General features: G+C 36.6%; 1 protein-coding gene across 4 annotated transcripts in view; it reads left to right on the forward strand.

Annotated features, from left to right (window-relative positions):
- LOC145261123 (putative transporter slc-17.2) overlaps positions 1-23,400 on the forward strand; it is a 110,391-nt gene that overhangs the window by 70,798 nt on the left and 16,193 nt on the right. For all 4 annotated transcript variants that reach the window (XM_080119370.1, XM_080119373.1, XM_080119372.1 and 1 more), the window contains 2 exons: positions 16,786-16,918; positions 23,015-23,165. In XM_080119370.1, coding sequence (XP_079975496.1) covers positions 16,786-16,918; positions 23,015-23,165 — 284 coding nt within the window. The remainder of the gene's footprint in view (positions 1-16,785; positions 16,919-23,014; positions 23,166-23,400) is intronic.

Below are 23,400 nucleotides of genomic sequence, written 5' to 3' on the forward strand. Positions count from 1 at the left end.
TACACACAAGCACACACGGGGCTAGTTGGCCGTTGACCTTGAAAAAGGGTCCATTCGCCCTTTGGAAGGTCTTGTTTTTAATCCTTCAGGGAGACTAGCCACTCTCCTCACCAAACATTTTGGTGGGGGAACCAGTTTAGTCGCCTGTGACCCAACCATGAGACAGATAGTACTGGGTTACATCGTACACGTAGCATATGACATGATCTGACATTAATATATATATATATATATACATATATACATACATATATATACATAAATATATATACATATATATACATATATGTATACATATATATACATGTATATACATACACATATATATATACATACATATATATATACATACATATATATACATACATATATATACATACATATATATATATACATACATATATATATACATATATATATACATATATATACATATATATACGTACATACATATGTATATACATATATATACATACATATATATACATATATATACGTACATACATATGTATATACATATATATACATACATATATATATACATATATACATACATATACATACATATATATACATACATATATATACATACATATATGCATATATATACATACATATATATACATATATATACATACATATATACAAATATATATATATACATATATATACATACATATATGTGAATAAAAAGGAAAAGCCTAAAAGAGTAAAAACAAAAATAAAATCAACGTTTCGTCCCTATTTCAGGGGACATCATCAGGATTTCTAGGCGAGGATGTAACATACATATACATATGATGATTGCAAGTCTTGTCAAACGAGTGCCACTCTCTCAGACACTGAAAGTTCATGAGCCCGAAAATGACATATAGTCCTGCCAGCGAATTCACATGCTCAAGCAGACATGACACTAAAGACGGTCATTGTTATACATACATATATATACACGCACGCACACATACATATGTACACATAACGCACACATATATACATGCGTACATACACAATACACAGAACGCACACATACATATACATACACACACACATGCAAACATAAACAAGACGGTCATTGGTATACATACATATAAATATATACATGCATACATACATACATACATGTCTATAAGCATACGGTCATATATACTCATATACATACACAATGCATAATACACAAACATACATATACATACCCACATTCATACATACACATATACATACATATACATCCACATATACAAATACATACACACATATACTTACACATACATATACGTACACATATGCACATATATATACATACACTTACCTACATATACATACACATCCATATATATGCATTCATACACATACACACATACATGCACACATACACGTACATATGCATACACACGTGCATACATACACATACATGCATATACACACATACATGCATACAAACATATATAAATGTATATATGTACACACAAACATATATACACATAGACACATATACATGCATATACACATAGATATAAATACATATAAACTCACATGTACATATATAAATATACACACACATACATACATAAATATACATACACATATACATACATAGATACATATAATGACGGCAGATTAATTGTTACATGCATCCACTATTACAGGCGTACACACGTCACAGCTTTTTATCGCCACAGGACTTGTTTTTCTTTTTTTTTTTTAAATAGACAAATGCCTGAGGGAGTATCTATACAAAGATGATGTTACAGAGTTTTAGCTTTGTACGACAGCTAAATCTCTCTCTCGGTTCAAAATGTTGACATCCAGCAACAAGCAAGAGCAAGATAGCCAGCAACAAGTCAAACTGCAGACCAGCTTAATGCGGGTACTGGTCTCCCGCTTTGTTTGTTTTTTTTTAATAAAAAGTTTGGTTGAGACAGACACTTTTGGAATAGTAAATGACGATGATATAAACAAATTCAAATATTTTTTCACAAATAAAATCAGCGACGGATAATCAAAATATTCTTCTTTCTTCTTCTTGCTCGTCCGTCGGAATCGACGATGACCAAGGTATCAATCAATTTGGCGTCAGGGGTTTGTGGGTCCTGAGATGGCTGATGAGGCCAATCCGTGCTCGGCAGACTCTTCCACACTCTGGACACATGAAGGCAGTATCGGCAGGCTGTGAACAGGCAGCTCTCTCCTTCCTCCTTTTGCGCTTCTGCTGGTCGTGTGTCATGCGTTGATTCTCTGCCCTGTCGGCTCCTAGGCTGATGATGCAACGCCAGGCCGAACGTTTAGCAGCGCGACTCTCCCAAGACAGGGGGCTGATGTCAAAGTCTTTTAGGGACGTTCTCAGACAGTCTTTATATCGTTTCTTTTGGCCCCCTGCATTCCGCTTTCCCTGGCTGAGTTCCCCATAGAAAAGTTGTTTGGGGATTCGGCTGTCGTGCATGCGATAGACATGGCCTGCCCACCGGAGCTGGGTTTTGCAGATTATGGTGGTGATGGTATGGAGCCCCGCGCGCTTCAAGACTTCTGTGTCAGGAATTCTGTCTTGCCAGCGGATGTTGAGAAGATTACGGAGGCATCTGAGGTGGAAGCCATTCAACTGTTTTTCATGTCTTTTATATGGCGTCCAAGTTTCGCAGGCGTAGAGTAGGGTTGTCAGGACGACCGCTCGGTATACTTTCAGTTTGGTTGCGAGTGTAATGCCTCTCCTCTTCCACACATTGTCTCTAAGTCTCCCAAATGCACTGCTCGCTGTGGAGATCCTATGGTTAACCTCAATGTCAATGTTGGCGGTGCGGGAGAGGGTGCTGCCAAGGTAGGTGAATTGCTCCACAGCATGGATCTTCTGTCCTTTGACAGTGATGCCGGGTTCATGGTATGCATCTCTTGGGGCGGGTTGGTACATAACTTCTGTCTTCTTTGTACTGATGGTGAGACCAAAGTTGTCACAACTGGTGGAAAATTCGTCCATTTGACGTTGCATCTCTATCTCATTTGGGGCATTAAGGGCACAGTCATCGGCAAAGAGAAGGTCTCTGATGATGGTTTCCCTCACTTTCGTGACTGCCTGCATTTGCCTGATGTTAAACAATTCCCCGTCACATCTGTACTTGATGTCAATGCCAGAGTGACTGTCTTTGAAAGCGTCCTGGAGCATGGCAGAGAAAACCATGCTGAAGAGCGTCGGGGCTAAGACACAGCCCTGCTTGACCCCGTTGGTCACAGGGAAGGGCTCTGAGGGGTCGCCGTCATCCAGGACACGAGTGGTCATGCCCTCATGGAACTGCCTGACAATGGCGATGAACCTGTCTGGACAACCAAATTTTTTCATGATCCGCCAGAGGCCATTTCGGCAAACAGTGTCGAAGGCCTTGGTCAGGTCGACGAACGTGGTGTAGAGGCCCCGGTGCTGCTCGACACACTTCTCCTGCAGTTGGCGTGCAGCAAATATCATATCAGTCGTCCCGCGGCCCACTCGAAAGCCACACTGGCTCTCGGGAAGACGACCATCTTCAAGGTGCACCAGCAGGCGGTTGAGAAGGACGCGGGCCAGGATTTTCCCGGCGATGGAAAGAAGGGATATCCCGCGGTGGTTGTCACATATCTGACGATTTCCCTTGCGTTTGTAAATGTGAACGATAGTAGCATCACGAAAATCTTGCGGTAATTCTTCACTCTCCCACATGGATTGGAAGAGTTCTGTTAGTCTTAAAAGCAGTGTAGGTCCACCAGCTTTATATACTTCTGCTGGAATTGAGTCGGGGCCGGGGGCCTTCCCAGAGGAAAGTTGCTTGATGGCTTTGCTTACTTCCTCTGACGAGGGTGGGATGTCGAGCTCCTCGTTGATAGGCTCCTGGCGTAGTCGATCAATGGCTTCATCGTTGATGGAAGATGGTCGGTTTAGCACACTGTTAAAGTGCTCCGCCCATCTATCAAGAATCTGCTTTTTGTCATTCAAGACAGTTGTTCCATCGGAGCTAAGCAGGGGGGAGGAGCTAGAGGACTGGGGACTGTAGACAGCCCTCAGCGCATCGTAAAACTTCCTCATATCCTGGCTATCGGCATGCTCCTGGATCTCATCTGCTTTGGCGCTGAGCCAGGCATCCTGCATGGAGCGGAGTCTGGCCTGCACCTTGCTGCGGATGTTGATGAAGGCAGCTTTCTTTGCAAAACACTTGGGGTCACTCTGATGTGCACGGAGAAGTTGGCGTTTCTCCTCCAGGAGGGGCTGAATCTCAGAGTCATTTTCATCAAACCAGTCCTGGTGCTTCTTTTGCTTTGGTCCAATAATTTCGAGAGCGATGGAGTAGGTGGAGTCTCTGAGGTGTGTCCACTGATCTTCGATAGTGTCCGAGATGGTGAGGGGGACAGATAGCTTGTCTTTGATTGCTTCCTGTAGCTCATGGATGACATCTGGACTTTTAAGTTTTTCCAGGTCAAGGCGCTTTGTGACTTTCTGGCCCTGAGGCCGCCTCTTGGGTTGGATGTAGAGGCACATTTTGGATATGATCAGGCGGTGGTCTGTCCAACAGTCGGCACCACACACAGCCTTGGTCAATCTTACGTCTCTCCTGTCCCTTGCCCTGATGATGACGTAGTAAATCAGATGCCAGTGGTGGGAGCGTGGGTGCATCCACGACGTCTTGTTACGGGTGGGTAGGCGGAACATGGTGTTGGTGATGGAAAGGTCGTGTGCAGCGCAAAGGCTGAGCAGCCGTAGGCCGTTGCTATTGCACTTGCCCACTCCATGGTGGCCAAGGACCCGGTCCCAAGTGGAATGGTCCATGCCAACGCAGGCATTGAAGTCGCTGAGGACGATGAGCTTCTCTCTCTGCGGAGCAGCGGAGATGAGGCTTTCCAGATCTTCATAGAACTGGTCCTTGGTATCTTTGGGGTTAGTCATGGTTGGTGCGTAGGCGCTGATCAGTGTGGCGGTTCTTGCCTTGTTAAGCGGGAGTTGCATCTTCATCAGCCGGTCATTGATGCCGTCCGGGATGCTAACAAGCTTCCTCACGTGCTCAGTCTTGATGGCGAAGCCCACACCAGCCTCTCTGCGCTCCTCGCCGCTGCGTCCACTCCAAAAAAAGGTGTAGCCGCCCCCTGACTCTGTCAGTTGACCCTTGTCTGAGAGGCGAGTCTCACTGAGGGCTGCGATGTCTACCTTATAACGGGCAAGCTCCCTTGCTACGAGAGCAGTTCTTCTCTCGGGACGGTCAGCTCTGGTGTTGTCGAGCAAAGTACGGACATTCCATGATGCTAAGGTAAGCACCAACCCTTTCTTTCTCATGTCTCGACCGCTGTGAGGGAAACCCCGCCAGCCACGGTATGCTGGCCAGGGGTGATGGTGAAGCAGCTATGTTTAGGGCTCCTTTTATCGCCCCGTCCTCATGCCATGGAGGCGAGCAGAGTGATCCTGAAAAGGACTGCTCGGTCAGCCAGCCAGTTGCCTGCACCCCCTCGCTGCTTCGGTCGAGTGGAGTACGACCAGTTTCTGGGCTGCCTGTGTGCAGGTTTGCAGCTACAGCTCCCAGTGATTTCCACACCTGCTGCTTTGCCGCTTGCCCATCGCCACAGGGCTTGGTGTTGACGCAATGTTTGACACCCTGACTTGCGCTGGATTTGGATTATAGTGAGGGGGACTTGCGCTGCATCGGCCTCACTCTCTCGTCCTGGCCCGCCCAATTCCAACGGCAAGACATAGTCGAGACGGCTGGGGACGAACAAGGGTGCAGGAGCTGCCGGAGGGAGGCAAGTATGCCATCCAACCGCCTAAGGGGCTCCACTCCATCGTTTCTGTCGGGGTTGCTCCCCTAGCCTTATCCATTTCCATGGCTCTCACAAGGCAGTGAGGCCATTTGACCCATGGCTGGGATAGGGATTGGTAATGTGTCAGGGCATGTCCACACGTCAGTGGGCCGTAGCACAGTCCCTCTGGGACTCCCTACTGTTCCGAGATCCTCTACTGATTCAGCCTGGAGTCGCATGACAACCAGTTACCGTGTGTGACCACGAGGAGGCACAGCAGAGGTCTTGATGATGGAGAGGCTGTGTACTGACAGGAGAAGACTTACGCACTCGGCTTCTCGTTTCGCGCAAGGCTAGCCAGTGGTGGTTGCTGAGAGCGAGATGGTGCGTAAGCCAAGACGCTGCCTTATAGCTAACACACTTGCGCATCACATCACCCTGTGTGCATTGCACACACACACAATCAAAATATAAACACAGTTCAACCGACATATTAAAGACGCTTACTTTTTTTTTTTTTAAATAAAATGTTTGGTTGAGACAGACACATACATATATATATACATACATATATATACATATATATATATACATACATATATATACATATATACATACATATATACATATATATACATACATACATATATATACATACATATATACATATATATACATATATATATACATACATATACATACATATATATACATACATATATATACATATATATATACATACATATATACATATATATACATACATACATATATATACATACATATATACATATATATACATATATATATACATACATATATATACATATATATATGCGTATATATACATATATATACATATATATATATATATATATATATATATATATATATATATATATATATATATATATATATATATATATATTAGACCTCTTCAAAATTGACCTTTTTCTTCAAACATATGGAAACTGATATTATTCCCATTCTCCAAGGTCTAAATTAGCTAAATATACCAGTTATTGTGATCTTGGACCTTGGCTATGCCTGCCTCAAGAACCATGTAATTTTATTGTTGGCGTTTTTCAAAAATGCTGCAAAATTTGGGATATTATGTCCTTATTTTCATTGTAGCTTTCCAGAGGTTGATGCTATAGCATTGAAAGTGGTACCAAATGAAAGCTGATAAAATTTTCTTGCATATGGTAGTAAACACATTGTGTTAATTTTAATTAATTTTAATGCGCAAACATATATATTTTTATGCTTGGAAAGGATGCCATCATATAATACATAACTTTATCTAAAAAATGTTACTCTTAATGCATGTATATAATTTATTATCACTAAGTATGTTTTATCTCTTCATTTCAGATTGTAAGTTAAAACTGATTTGTTAAGATTTGTGAACTGCTGACAACATGGCATCTGGAAGACAACTACGCTGTGGGAAAGTGGTCAGCGATACAAGTGAACGTGATGAACCAACTGAAAAGAGAAGAAAGGTGGCAACTCCTGCCACAAGGTCATTCAGTGATGTGTATCTCATTGGGCAACCCAGCTCTAGCATCAGGGGCTCTCAACTTCCTACTAATCGCCAGGTGTTCCAGTATTTCCTGCATTTGAGGAATGATAATCCCAACAGTGACAATAGGTCTTTAGCCCATGATACAGTGGATGTCGTTTTGCCATTCTGGAATATGGCAAGGATTAAAACACTAACTAGACCAAATGCAGTCAACCCTTTCATGATCCTCCATGAAAAGTACAGGAAAATTGTTAAAAACAAGGGAAGAAATAACAAACCAGAGGAAGAGAAACGAGCTAACTTTCTGAAGAACTTAGACAAGTTATTAGATATTGGAGGAGATAAGAAGTAACAGGCTGCTCACAAAGGAGACCAAGGAAGAGGACGTCAATTTCTACTTGGACCAACAGACCACTCGCCTGGAACACATGTCAGGTCATGATAAGGTGTTTGAGAAGAAGTCTAGAGAGAAAAGCTTCCGAGAAGAAAGAGAAGAGAGAATGTTATCATTAGTGACTGCTGCAGCAGCAGAAGTTGGGAAAATTTCAAGTGATGAAGACCCAGTGAACAGTCAAGGCTCTGGTACTAGTGAGGGTTCAGAATACACTGAGACAACAATAAGCTGTTCATCAAAACCAAGTACGATAACCTCACACTTTCCACACTCAGCTATGACCAGTGAAGAGATTTGTAGCACTGCAGATCGGTTGTCACTCTCTGACAACCAGACTAAAGCCATGGTGTCTGCAGTGTTGAAGGCAGGATTTGCAGATCTTGATGACTTTGTTATATCAGCCTCTACTACAAGACGAAATAGGATAAACACTCGTCATAACTTGTGCCAAAGTTACATGAATAACTTCAAGGATAGTCCGCCAGATTACTGCACACTACACTGGGATGGAAAACTTCTATGGGATGTTCTTGGTGAAAGATACCCAGTGGAAAGTCTTGCAGTGCTCGTCTCTGGTACTCCATAGTATGAAGAAGGGAAGCTGCTTGGTGTGCCCTTCATAGAAAGTTCCACAGGAATCCAACAGTGTAATGCTACATTGGAACTGATAGAAGCATGGGGTCTCACAGACAACATTGTAGGCTTGGTATTTGATACCACAGCAAACAACAGTGGCATCAACAAGGGTGCAGCGAAGCTTATTGAAGAAAAAACTAGGCAAAAAGGTATTGTACTTCGTTTGTCGCCATCACATATCAGAGATAATAATTGGAAGAGTTCTGGGCCTAGTTGAACAAGACTTGAAACAGAAGAAGACAAGCACAATTGCAGTCTTAAGCAATTTCCTTGAGGAAGTAAGTCCGAGGGCAGATTACAGAGAGGTGGCAGAGCTGTGCCTGATCCTGCTTGGTGAGGAACCTTCTCGATGTATCCACTGGGCACATTCACCAAGCCCGCTGGATGGCCAGGAACATTTACTGTATGAAAATGCTCATGTTTTCCAAGGAACTAAAATACAACACGGACACTATCTTCAAGCTGGAGAGGATGAACAAGTTCCTGGCCTTATTCTACACCAGCCACTGGGTGACCACCACATCTGCAGCTGATGCACCTATCCATGACCTCCAGCTTATGAAGACCATGCTACAATAGAAGCAGTATGACTATGAACTGGCAACCTCTGTTCTCAAGAAAATGAACAACCACCGCTGGTATCTGACCCAGGAACTAGTGCCATTCACCTTATTCAGTTTACATGCCAGCATGACCAAGTCTGCAAAAGAGAAGCTCGCAGTTAAGCTGTCAGAAACAGAGAAACCTGAGAGTTACAGGAAAGGTAAGCCAGTGTTTTCTGTCATCAATGCAGCTACAGTTCTCACAGACCTGGTAGGGCCAGTCTCACTTTCTGTTTGATGCTCTTCGAGTGAAATGTGACTGGCTCACTACTCCTGCTGACACCTGGGAAGACAATGACAGCTACAGGAATGCACAGAAGTTTGTGAGGTCAGTGAAAGTGACCAATGATGTGGCAGAGAGAGGTGTGAAACTAATGAGTGACTTTGCAACTCAGATCACAAGTGACCCAGAGCAAAGAAGCTGCTTACTACAAGTTGTGGAGTACCACAGGAAAAAATTTGACAGTTTCAAAAAAGCCACATTGAACAAGTGATAATACATGTATTAGTAACATCCTATCTGACAGTTTCTTACGCAATATATGTGTCAGTGCAGTGCTATCATACTACCAAACTGATTTTTTGTAGTGTCCCAGCTGTTTGTGCATTAAAATTAGTTAAAATTTACACAGGTGTTCATGTGTTTTATTGTGCTTACTACCATATGCAAGAAAATTTTATTAGCTTTCATTTGTTACAACTTTCAATGCTATAGCATCAACCTCTGGAAAGCTACAAGGAAAATAAGGACATAATATCCCATATTTTGCAGCGTTTTTGAAAAACGCCAACAATAAAATTACATGGCTCTTGAAGCAGGCATAGCCAAGGTCCAAGATCACAATAACTGGTATATTTAGCTAATTTAGACCTTGGAGAATGGGAATAATATCAGTTTCCATATGTTTGAAGAAAAAGGTAAATTTTGAAGAGGTCTAATATACATACATATATATATACATACATATACATATATATACATACATATATATACATATATATATATATATACATATACATATATATACATACATATATATACATATATATATATATATATATATGCATATATATATATACATATATATACATATGGTGATTGTAACTTCTTGACAGAAGAAGACCATCTTTCCCTTGCTTTATTGCTGATTACTCATTCATTTTCATGTATTGTTAAAATATATCTTTTCTTTGTTCTTTTTTTAATTATATACACATATATACACTTATACACACATACATATATACATGTGGGGATGTGATCAAGATTCATCAATTCCTATTTTCTATGGGAACGAAGGTGGCTCTTCAGACCAACTCCGCTCTTACACAGTCTGTTGCAAAGGTCTGTTGTAAAGGTCACACTTAAACTGAGCTTGAGGGATACGAACTGGTGCTGCTCAATGGTTGACGCTCATATGACACTTCAGGCCTCCACTCGATTTACAAACCACAGAGCAAACAGAACATCTGTGCTCTGCAATGGTTTCCCCATCAAAGAAAGATTTATCTCCATGTGAACGCTTGTGGCTCACTAGGCCAGCTCTGGATAAAGTCATTTTACCACATAAATCACAGGTGTGGTTCTGCATGAAATCCTCCGACAGACCTGATATATCTGACAGATTTTTCTTCCAGATATCACGCTTCATTTTTGCATGCTCATATTTTTTCTTCTCAAAACTATCACAGCCATGATAGACCAAGGAGCGCCACTTTTTACGATCATTGGAAGCACTTTCCCAACTGAACACGTCAATACCAAGAGCTTTATCTTTGATATTATCCTTAAAGCGTTTCCTCGGTTTATGTTGTGGACGCTTTCCTTCTGTAATTTCACCATAGAACAGGCACTTTGGCAATCTATCGTCGTCCATCCTTGTTAGATGTCCAGCCCACCTCATCTGGTTGCGTATAATCAACTTCTCAATATAAGGTACTTCAGCCCGCATGAGAACATCCATATCAGGTATAAAAGTGCTCCACCTGATGCCCAGAAAAGGAATTTCTGGTGCACTCTCTCCATGACTTTTATGTGTCTACCATAAGTTGTCCAAGCCTCAGAAGCGTAAAGCAGGGATGGTAAAATACAAGATTGATAGACACTGATCTTTGTATGAATAGTTATACCCCTGTCAGACAATACTCGCTTCTCTAAGCCACCAAAAGCCTTAGTGGCACGCTGTATCCTATAGTTGACGTCAGCATCCAGGGTTCCATCTCTGGTGAGAGTACTACCCAAATACACAAATGTGTCAACCACAGCAAGTCTCTGGTTGTTGACAAAAATATTTGGTTCCACACACAAACTACCGGGTGGACGTGTGAGCATGACCTTAGTCTTCTTAAGACTAATAGTAAGCCCAAAAGACGCACAGGCCCCCGAAAACAGATCCATGATACCCTGCATATCCCTCTCACCATAGGCCACGAGATCGGCATCATCCACATAAAGCAGTTCACGAACCAGGTGCTGAAAGGTCCTTGTAGAAGCATGAAAACGAAGATCAAAGACCCTACCTGTGGTTCTGAAACACAAATAAACACCTAGAGAACATTCCCTAAAGGCATACGATAACATAGTTGCAAAATAAATTGAAAAAAGTGTAGGCGCTAGGATATCACCCTGCTTCACACCATTGTCAACTAAAATGGGTTCCGATAGGTATCCGTTGAAGTTCAGGTAAGCCTTCATATTAGTGTGGAGCTTCCTGAGTAATCATAGAAATTGAGGTGGACATCCCAACTTACCCAGAATTATTCATGGGGCACTTCTGTTCACCGTATCAAAAGCCTTAGTCAAATCAACAAAAACCTGATAAAGCGGAACACAGTGTTCAGTACATTTCTCCTGCAACTGCCAAGCAGAGAAGATCATGTCCATGGTTACTCTGCCTGGACGAAAGCCACTTTGGCTTTCTGGAATGACGGATAGACAAATATACTTTAACAATCTATTGAGTAGAACTCTGGAAAATATTTTGCCAACTGCTTCCAACAAACTTATCCCACGATAACTTCCACAGTCGGTCCTGGGCCCCTTTCCCTTGTACAGTGATATAAGAATTGCATCAACTCAATCCTGATGGACAGGAACACCCTTCCAGACATCAGTGATAAGATGAAGAATTTCATAAACAAGTTTATCACCCCCATGTAAGAGGACTTCCACAGGAATACCATCAAGCCCTGGAGCCCTCCCAACGTTCACTTCCTTGATTGCATCTTTAATTTCATTCTCAGATGGGAACACAGACATTTCATGGATAAGTTTCTGTTTTAATAAAAATTCATTGATGACTTCTTAGAGGGATTGTCAAAGAGATCAGAATAATGCTCGGTCCAATGAAGAGAATCTTGTTAGGATCCTTTATAAGAGCAATTCCATCACTTGAGAGTAGGGGAGATGTAGATAGTGTTTGAGGACCAAAAGCTTTTTTAAGCAAATGGTACATGCGTTTGAAGTCTTTACAATCAAAGCCATCTGGATTTGGTTGGCGAGTTTAGCCAACCACTGATTCTTCATTTGGTGGAGTCGCTTTTGGAGAATACCCTTGTTTACTTTAAGTGACTGTTAGAGGGACTCTCGACCTCCATGAGAGGCAGACATCTTCTTATGGTGCAACTCATTTTTAGCACTTAAGAGTTGAGTAATTTCAGAGTCATTATCATCAAACCAATCCTGATGTTTAGATTTGGTGTCTTCATCATGACCCATGGTAGGGGTATACACAGATAAAATCGTCATATACCTACTGTGTGCAAGAGGGAAGCGCATCATCATAATTCTGTCACTTACACAGCTTGGCTGTTCAATCCTCTTCACCAAATCAGAACGCACTGCAAAGTCAATTCCACCCTCTCGTCTCAGCCCCCAATAGTTTTCCTTTCCAAAAAAGGTGTATCCTGAGCCCACTTCCACCAATTGATCCTCACCACTCAATCGTGTTTCAGACAATGCCGCAATGTCTATGCTGTACCTAGCGAGCTCTCTTGCAACAATAGCTGTCCACTATCCAGGACTTAGACAACATATAGAAGACACCTCAAGCTATTGGAAAGATCCCATCAAAGATTTATTTGAAGAAGGTAACACGCTCATGTCTAACACTAGTTCTTTTTTTTTATTATTGCATTTTCACCTCAAACAAGGCAAGTGCCATTTTGATGTAGGAGGCTACTATCTGGGACATAAATTGCAGCGATACTATGTAGGGAGTTGAGCAACAAGATGTCTGTTACATTTGAACTTGTGCATGTCAGTAAAGTCGGGGAGCAGGAACCCAGAAGAGAATTCGAAATCTAGTATTTCTGGGGAAGAAACTATTAGAGTAGAAAACTTTCTTACATCTAGGGATTTCTACTGTGTAGGGGTGGGATTTTGCTGCTTGTCAGGTTTCTCAGGGGTATTTGCGTCGAGAGGATATACAAGTGTTTGTAGTTCGTCGGAGCATCTACTATTAAAATACTTGTAAAGTAGGCAGAAACATGCAACATTTCGTCGATGAGACAGAGGTTGAAGCTTAGCTGACAGTTTGGGACCTAATCCTATTAGATTGGTGACCCTCTTTTGTAATTCTGTCCAGGAGTGAAGGACTAGTACCAAATTCACCAGCCAAATGTGACAACAATATTCCATATATGGGCAAATTGTGGCCTTCTCAAAGTATAGGATACTTTCAGGCATAAGTAACTTTTTAGCACAATAGACAGAGTCGCTACAGTAGCTGCTGTAATGCTCTGAATGTATCTGTTCTAACTCATGTTTCCTTTAAACATTAAGCCGAGTTTTAACAATGTACTTTCATGTAACATATCATTAGTCATAGCTATTGGTGGTTGAGAAGGTTTCTTGTAATTATTAAAGGAAACGAACTTAGTCTTGGCAGCATTGAACGTTACCATATATTTTTGTTCTCATTCCACTACAGACTGGAGGTCTTCCTCTAAAGTTTACACCATCATATTGGACATGTGTGCATTATATAGAGCGTGGTGTCGTCAGCAAATATGCCCATCTCAGAGACAATTTTATTAGGGAGGTCATTTATGAATATCAGGAATAATAAAGGTCCAAGGATCGACTCCTGAGGTACACCTGTATTTTTATCATATTCTTTTTATATACAACTATCGAGGACAACCTGGATTATTTTCTTATTTAAGAAGGATTCAATTATAAGTATTCGTCCAGTAATTCCATATGATCTGATTTTCATAAGAAAACCATCGTCTCAAAAGCTACTACTCTCCCACCCTTGCCTAAGCCAGTGCATGGTATATAGGTTCAGAAATTACAGTTAGGATATCTGCAGTAGAACGGGTTTGCCTACATCCGTATTGTTGGTCGGACAGAAGTTAAGTAACTGTAAGGTGATGTTGATTAATGATGGACTTAAAAAGAAAATCGTTCAAAATTAGATGCGCTCTACTGGACATTTGGTAACATTGGAGGACAAAAGATTCCCTAAACAGCTGTTTTATCACGAGATAAGATTAAAAGCGATAACATAAACCAAGAAAAGGTTTAAAACAACTTGAAACAACTTGCATCATCAGATGCTGACCATCTGAGAAAAATTCAAAGATTTTGAAGAGAGATGGGTTTTGCATCTTATTGTTTGCATAAGACAACGCAAACTTAAGTTATTATAACCAAGAAAAGATAATTAGATTAGACCTAAATATTTTTTTATTTGATTGAGTTATATTTTCTTGCTGTTTAGTATTCAAAATGACCTGATCCATCACTTTGATTTGCAAGTAATTTTGAAAATCTTTAAAAAAAAAATTACTTTTGTGTTTTCATGAAATACTTTTACTTAAAATATCAAAACAAATCCGCATAAAATGACATTTATTGCAACAGCATGGACTGTAGTTTCGCTAATCTGTTGACATTTATTGCATCTTAGAAAAGATGTTTAGAGCCACAGTGATAATTAAAACATGAAGAGAAAAGAGGTAAAACATAGCTAAAACTACATTATATATATATATATATATATATATATATTCAAGCAAATATTATTAAATACAACGGAGACATTTTGTCTTATAATTCTTTAATTTAATAATATTTGCTTGAATGAAAAAATGCTGCCTAAATATATATATATATATATATATATATATATATATATATATGTATATACTAGCAAACATACCAGCACTTTGCGCTGGTATGTTTGCTGTATGCGAGTATCTGAAGGTACAGCAAAGTCCCGACCTTAACATTTAATCTTGATATTGAAAAAATAGTGTGCACCATCCCTAGGTCAGAGACTTTCATCATGTCAGATTTGGTTATGATCAGTTCGGTGGTGTGGGCCGTAGGAGAATATATATACATAGGCTATGACCGTGATCTTTAACCTTAACCTTGAAAAATATATGGGCTATAGGTTATAACTTATACATAGGCCTTGAAAATTATGTATACCATCCCTCGGTAGGGGACCTTCATCATGCCAGGTTTGGTCATGATCGATCTAGTGGTTTGGGCTATAGGAGAGTTTACACACACACATGCACAAACTACTTTATATATATAAATAAGAAGCTTTTTGTGTGTGCGTGTGTGTGTGCGTGTGTGTGTTCGTGTGTGCGCGCGCGCGCGTGTGTGTGTGTGTGTGCGTGTGTGTGTGTGTGTGTGTGTGTGTGTGTGTGTGTGTGCGCGTGCGTGCGTGTGTGTGTGTGTTCGAGTTGTTTCCCTATGGACTCCTTGGCTTCTATTTTCTGATTTAAAATTTTTTTATTCAAATGTAATTTATGTGCAGTATTTTTAGATAGGATTTGTATAAGAATACTTCGATAACTATTGATAACCGATAATCTAAAAAAAATTCAATAAAAAAGGAAATGGCAATTTTGACTAAAGTTAACGCATTATACAGTCTAACATTACAAATGCATTTGAGAAGTTCTATTACCGCGCGAGCAGAAATACCCAGCATATAAAATTAACGGTTTGACAGAGGTTCGTTTGAAATTAATAATAATTGAATAATAAGTGGATGTGTTTATAGTTTGTTTCCTGGGAGTGTATTACATACGTGAATACGGCATAATCATGATGACACACCATTTCCCGCTGCATCACCAAAGTTAAGCAGCGTGGAAACTGATCAGTACTAAATGAGTGACCATTTGGGACTTTCAGGTGCTCTATGTGCTCTCCGAATATCTCGGCATTGTTTCCAGTCGTCCTGGACTTCTCCTTGCCACTGGACTCAAACAGTGCCGATTCAGGAGAGGTGTGCTGAGGATTGCACAACCCTTGCCTCACAATAACACGTGCAGCTGCTACTACAGGGGGTATCCAGCAGAATTCGAGATTCTGTGAGAGTTAGTTTTGTCAATGGGTGACAATATGCGTGACAGTGTGTGCGTCAGTTGAGAATTTTTACTTACTCGCCTATATTTAGAAAGGGACAGGAAAGCTGAGCGTAAAATAGCAATGGTTTTGGGAGGGAAGGCTTAACGGTCTTAGTATTGAAAGTTCTAGTTCTTAAATACGCAGTCTTTGCATTCGAAATGAGTGATTTTTACTTTGGCGCCAAAAGCAATTTGGAGCGCACAAGATGATTTGGATGTGCAGCAGACGTAGTTGAAAGCGAGGTCACGTGAACACCATTTTTGCTTTTTTGTAAATTATTTTTGTGGGATTCATTTTTGTATGAAAAATGTTATTCCTTTTTCAGATACATTTTTATCATTGAATGAATATTTATCTTGATGTCATTCCTATATATTTACTATGGATTGTCATCTCAGAAAACACCAAATCTGTTTAACAAAATATCAAAAACAATGCTATGATTGTATACATATATTAAATTATTTACTTATTCAAGCGCAGTATTTTCACCATTCCATTTCAGAATGGCATAATATCTATGGTTCCATTCGTCAGCCGTTTCTTCGCTCACATATCCGTAAGCTTTTTGGCCGACGCAGTTCTAAAAAAGAATATCTTCAAAACAGCCAGAGTTCGAAAGATGTTCCAATGCATAGGTAAACATTTTTATTTTATCTACATTCATATTTTCTTAGATTGGATTATATTTGTTTAGATTGGATTATATTTGTCTAGATTGGATCATATTTGTTTAGATTGGATTATATTTGTTTAGATTGGATCATATTTGTTTAGATTGGATTATATTTGTTAGATTGGATTATATTTGTTTAGATTGGATGATATTTGTTTAGATTGGATTATATTTGTTTAGATTAGATTATATTTGTTTAGATTGGATTATATTTGTTTAGATTGGATTATATTTGTTTAGATTGGATTATATTTGTCTAGATTGGATCATATTTGTTTAGATTGAATCATCTTTGTTTAGATTGGATCATATTTGTTTAGATTGGATTATATTTGTCTAGATTGGATCATATTTGTTTAGATTGGATTATATTTGTTTAGATTGGATTATATTTGTTTACATTGGATTATATTTGTTAGATTGGATTATATTTGTTTAGATTGGATCATATTTGTTTAGATTGGATTATATTTGTTTAGATTGGATAATATTTGTTTAGATTGGATCATATTTGTTTAGATTGGATCATCTTTGTTTAGATTGGATTATATTTGTTTAGATTGGATTATATTTGTTTAGATTGGATTATATTTGTTTAGATTGGATCATATTTGTTTAGATTGGATTATATTTGTTTAGATTGGATCATATTTGTTTAGATTGGATCATATTTGTTTAGATTGGATTATATTTGTTTAGATTGGATTATATTTGTTTCGATTGGATCATATTTGTTTAGATTAGATCATATTTGTTTAGATTGGATCATATTTGTTTAGATTGGATCATATTTGTTTAGATTGTATTATATTTGTTTAGATTGGATTATATTTGTTTAGATTGGATTATATATGTTAGATTGGATAATATTTGTTTAGATTGGATTATATTTGTTAGATTGGATTATATTTGTTTAGATTGGATTATATTTGTTTAGATTGGATTATATTTGTTTAGATTGGATAATATTTGTTTCGATTGGATCATATTTGTTTAGATTAGATCATATTTGTTTAGATTGGATCATATTTGTTTAGATTGGATCATATTTGTTTAGATTGTATTATATTTGTTTAGATTGGATTATATTTGTTTTGATTGGATTATATTTGTTTAGATTGGATCATATTTGTTTAGATTGGATCATATTTGTTTAGATTGGATTATATTTGTTTAGATTGGATTATATTTGTTTAGATTGGATCATATTTGTTTAGATTGGATTATATTTGTTTAGATTGGATTATATTCGTTTAGATTGGATCATATTTGTTTAGATTGGATCATATTTGTTAAGATTGTATTATATTTGTTTAGATTGGATTATATTTGTTTAGATTGGGTCATATTTGTTTAGATTGGATCATATTTGTTTAGATTGTATTATATTTGTTTAGATTGGATTATATTTGTTTAGATTGGATTATATTTGTTTAGATTGGATTATATTTCTACAGCGTTGTTGCAAAGAATTATTCCTATTTTCAGCAATAGACGGCCATCTTTCGTTACTTTTTCGTCGATTCAGTACAAATTTTGGAGTGTTATTACCTTTATTATTATTTTTTGTATAATGACTAGAGCAATGGGATTAGAATAGCTTCTACCGTACACGTGTAACGTGATTTCTCCTGTGAGTAGGGTGCACGGTGATGGTGATAATTGTTACGATAATTGCTTTAAACAAAAGTTAGTTTAAGCTTGGAAATTAGTTAAGCATTTAGAGTTCGTTATGTGTATGTACATTTAATTACAGTTTTGATTACGGGACAAGAATATACATAAATACTTTTACACCATAAAGGACGAATAACACGCATTTGGTGGGTTTCAACACTCGGCCAATTAAGAACATATCTGGTTCATCTCTGGTATTGTTTGACGGAAAGTTACAATAAATTTCTTTCCAAGAAAATGACAGAGCCTCGGGTTTTTATTTTCGGCAACTTTTTATTCCAGAGTGTTTTTAACTTTTGAAAAGTTGTGACTATCGCCATTTCTGACTCCTCTACTTGGAGTTATCTTAAATCTGAGGACCGCCTCTGTCCTTCTCCTGACACTGACTGACTGTCTCTCTCTCTCTCTCTCTTCTAACTCTGTATATATGTAACTACTCCTTTGTGCTTATGCCACTCGATCGCACAAGGACCCAGCAAGTGATCTTCAGTCACATTTTCTGACGGAATTTATTGTTTTTGTCCCTGGATTTGAAACCCCACTCTGCTTGTATCGACCACATCCTTTCCTTGTTATTGTTTCTAAATTAACCTAAACATTTTAGTAAACATTCCTTGTTTCAAATATTCTCTCTGTATACCTTTTTCTACATAACACTTAACAAAATAATAATGTTCATGGTCTAACATTTTACTTGTTAATAATAATAATAATAATAATAATAATAATAATAATAATAATAATAATAATAGTCGATTTAGAAAATCGACTATCAGCAAGAACACTCGATGTTGCTTTGGCATAATCAAACACATCTTTGCTTTCATAACTTTGTATTTGGTTGAGAATGCTACAGAAGTTGCCGAAAACGTCCGTAATATGCTTTTGATAATTTGTCAATGATAACAATATAGCAAGAAAGTGAAATCACACTTGATTTTTCACAAGAAAATTATGTAAAATCTTTGAAAAATAAAACAAAAATACAATCCAGTGCAAAGAAGTATGGAAGAAAAAGATTGTCGTTTTTAAGTACGTGCAACTGTTTCAATTCAAAGTTTGGACATTTAAGTCGTTCTTGCACGAAAAGACACAATTTTGTTGCTTTTCGTTCGTTATCAGAAACACGAAAATAAATTCCTACGTCATCTTATGGCGTGTAGCCCTTTGATTAATCTGATTTGTGCAACTTGTATGGCACAATGGAGAGCGCTCCTTTTGGAGGAGTTGGGGGTTTCTACATTAATGAACCTTGTGCCTAACTTGTCTGTACTTGCGAGGTGCAGATGTGTTAAGCAGGTGCTTTATGGGTTTGGGTAGGTAAGAGATTGTCGGCTGGGTTTGAATGACAGTCGTTTATTAATATTCAATTAAGTCAAAACGATTTCAAATCTAGGATTTGAAAGGTCAACCCCGAAAGGTATCATTATGAGATACAAAAACAAACCAATGTTTAAACGTTATGTATGAATATCTCTCTCTCTCTCTCTCTCTCTCTCTCTCTCTCTCTCTCTCTCTCTCTCTCTCTCTCTCTCTCTCTCTCTGAAGAAAGGGAGAATTAAATATAATTCTATTGTTTTAAAACAGTTGAAGCTTGGATTCTAGAGTCGGCGGACGCGAGATAGCCGTTTAGCTGCACGCGTCTGGTTTCAACTGGTCTTTATAAGAAATGTTTCGCCAGTGTTAAACGTAAAAATAAATTATATATTTTTTATAAAAATGCTTTTGTTCGCTATTTTTTTACACGCGTTCAATTTCAGCATGAGGTCCCAGCCAGTAATGCCGACGATTGAAATGTTGCTTGTAACGACACAATGAAGACACAAGAAGCGACCCATGCCAGCCGGTTATAGTTGACGACATCTCGACCCGTTGCGTTGATGTTTCCATGTGCCTATCGTTTGATATCCTTTATTCCCCCGGGGACCTGGTTGCGTTCCCATGACGTTCTTCAACCAAGTAACTATCCCCGGGAAATGATGGTGTCATACTTGTTGTTGTCACAGCATACGTGTTCTGTCTGCAATAGATATTATTTTTAGTTTTATTGCGTTTGCATCACATCTACATACGATGTTAAACCTTGTCTTCCCAACGTGTTAGTATATAACAGATATACTAATGAAAATATAAGTGTATAATAGATATACTAATGAAAATATAAGTATATAACAGATATACTAATGAAAATATAATTATATAACAGATATACTAATGAAAATATAATTATATAACAGATATACTAATGAAAATATAATTATGTAACAGATAAACTAATGAAAATATAAGTATATAACAGATATACTAATGAAAATATAATTATATAACAGATATACTAATGAAAATATAATTATATAACAGATAAACTAATGAAAATATAATTATATAACAGATATACTAATGAAAATATAATTATATAACAGATATACTAATGAAAATATAATTATATAACACATATACTAATGAAAATATAATTATATAACAGATAAACTAATGAAAATATAAGTGTATAACATATATACGAATGAAAATATAAGTATATAACAGATATACTAATGAAAATATAAGTGTATAACAGATACACTAATGAAAATATAAGTGTATAACAGATATACTAATGAAAATATAAGTGTATAACAGATATACTAATGAAATTATAAGTGTATAACAGATATACTAATGAAAATATAAGTGTATAACAGATATACTAATGAAAATATAAGTGTATAACAGATATACTAATGAAAATATAAGTGTATAAAAGATATACTAATGAAAATATAAGTATATAACAGATATACTAATGAAAATATAAGTGTATAAAAGATATACTAATGAAAATATAAGTATATAACAGATATACTAATGAAAATATAAGTGTATAACAGATATACTAATGAAAATATAAGTATATAACAGATATACTAATGAAAATATAAGTGTATAACAGATATACTAATGAAAATATAAGTGTATAACAGATATACTAATGAAAATGTAAGTATATAACAGATATACTAATGAAAATATAAGTATATAACAGATATACTAATGAAAATATAAGTGTATAACAGATATACTAATGAAAATATAAGTATATAACAGATATACTAATGAAAATATAAATATATAACAGATATACTAATGAAAATATAAGTGCATAACAGATATACTAATGAAAATATAAGTATATAACAGATATACTAATGAAAATATAAGCGTATAACAGATATACTAATGAAAATATAAGTGTATAACAGATATACTAATGAAAATATAAGTGTATAACATATATACTAATGAAAATATAAGTATATAACAGATATACTAATGAAAAATTAGTATATAACAGATATACTAATGAAAATATAAGTATATAACATATATACTAATGAAAATAAAAGTATATAACATATATACTAATGAAAATATAAGTATATAACAGATATACTAATGAAAAATTAGTATATAACAGATATGCTAATGAAAATATAAGTATATAACATATATACTAATGAAAATATAAGTGTATAACAGATATACTAATGAAAATATAAGTATATAACAGATATACTTATGAAAATATAAGTATATAACAGATATACTAATGAAAATATAAGTATATAACATATATACTAATGAAAAATTAGTATATAACAGATATGCTAATGAAAATATAAGTATATAACATATATACTAATGAAAATATAAGTGTATAACAGATATACTAATGAAAATATAAGTGTATAACAGATATACTAATGAAAATATAAGTGCATAACATATATACTAATGAAAATATAAGTATATAACAGATATACTAATGAAAAATTAGTATATAACAGATATACTAATGAAAATATAAGTATATAACAGATATACTAATGAAAATAAAAGTATATAACAGATATACTTATGAAAATATAAGTATATAACAGATATACTAATGAAAAATTAGTATATAACAGATATACTAATGAAAATATAAGTATATAACAGATATACTAATGAAAATAAAAGTATATAACAGATATACTAATGAAAATATAAGTATATAACATATATACTAATGAAAAATTAGTATATAACAGATATGCTAATGAAAATATAAGTATATAACATATATACTAATGAAAATATAGGTGTATAACAGATATACTAATGAAAATATAAGTGTATAACAGATATACTTATGAAAATATAAGTATATAACAGATATACTAATGAAAATATAAGTGTATAACAGATATACTAATGAAAATAAAAGTATATAACAGCTATACTAATGAAAATATTGTGAAGAATAAATATTAATTCTACTTCCTCAACAAATCCAATATAACTTAATAAAGTCATATCATTATGTTCTTTATTTTCACAGGTTTTCTGATTCCTGCAATTATGTTAGTTGGTATCAGCTTCCTTGACAAGAGAAACCGAATTGTTACTATCGTTTTATTAACATTTTCCATAACCATCAATTCTTTCAGTGATGTCGCATTTAGGGTAAACCATTTGGACATTGCTCCAAAGTAAGTTTCTCCACTTTCTGTTTTTTGTTTTCATATTTGTGTTTTTCCTGCTAAATATCCTATTAATTATAAATAATAATTAATATTAAAAAAAATTATCTCCTTGTATTGAGATCGATCTCTGCCAGACTTCATCCTCCGTGCTAATGATAAATGACACCGATTTGATTTTCCTATTTCTTCTTTGTCTTCTGTATGCGCTCCGAATTCGCTACTTGACCTTTACATCAATTCC

This window comes from Euprymna scolopes, chromosome 37 (genome assembly GCF_053919585.1).
Source record: "Euprymna scolopes isolate OS-2025 chromosome 37, ASM5391958v1, whole genome shotgun sequence".
Classification (NCBI taxonomy): domain Eukaryota; kingdom Metazoa; phylum Mollusca; class Cephalopoda; order Sepiida; family Sepiolidae; genus Euprymna; species Euprymna scolopes.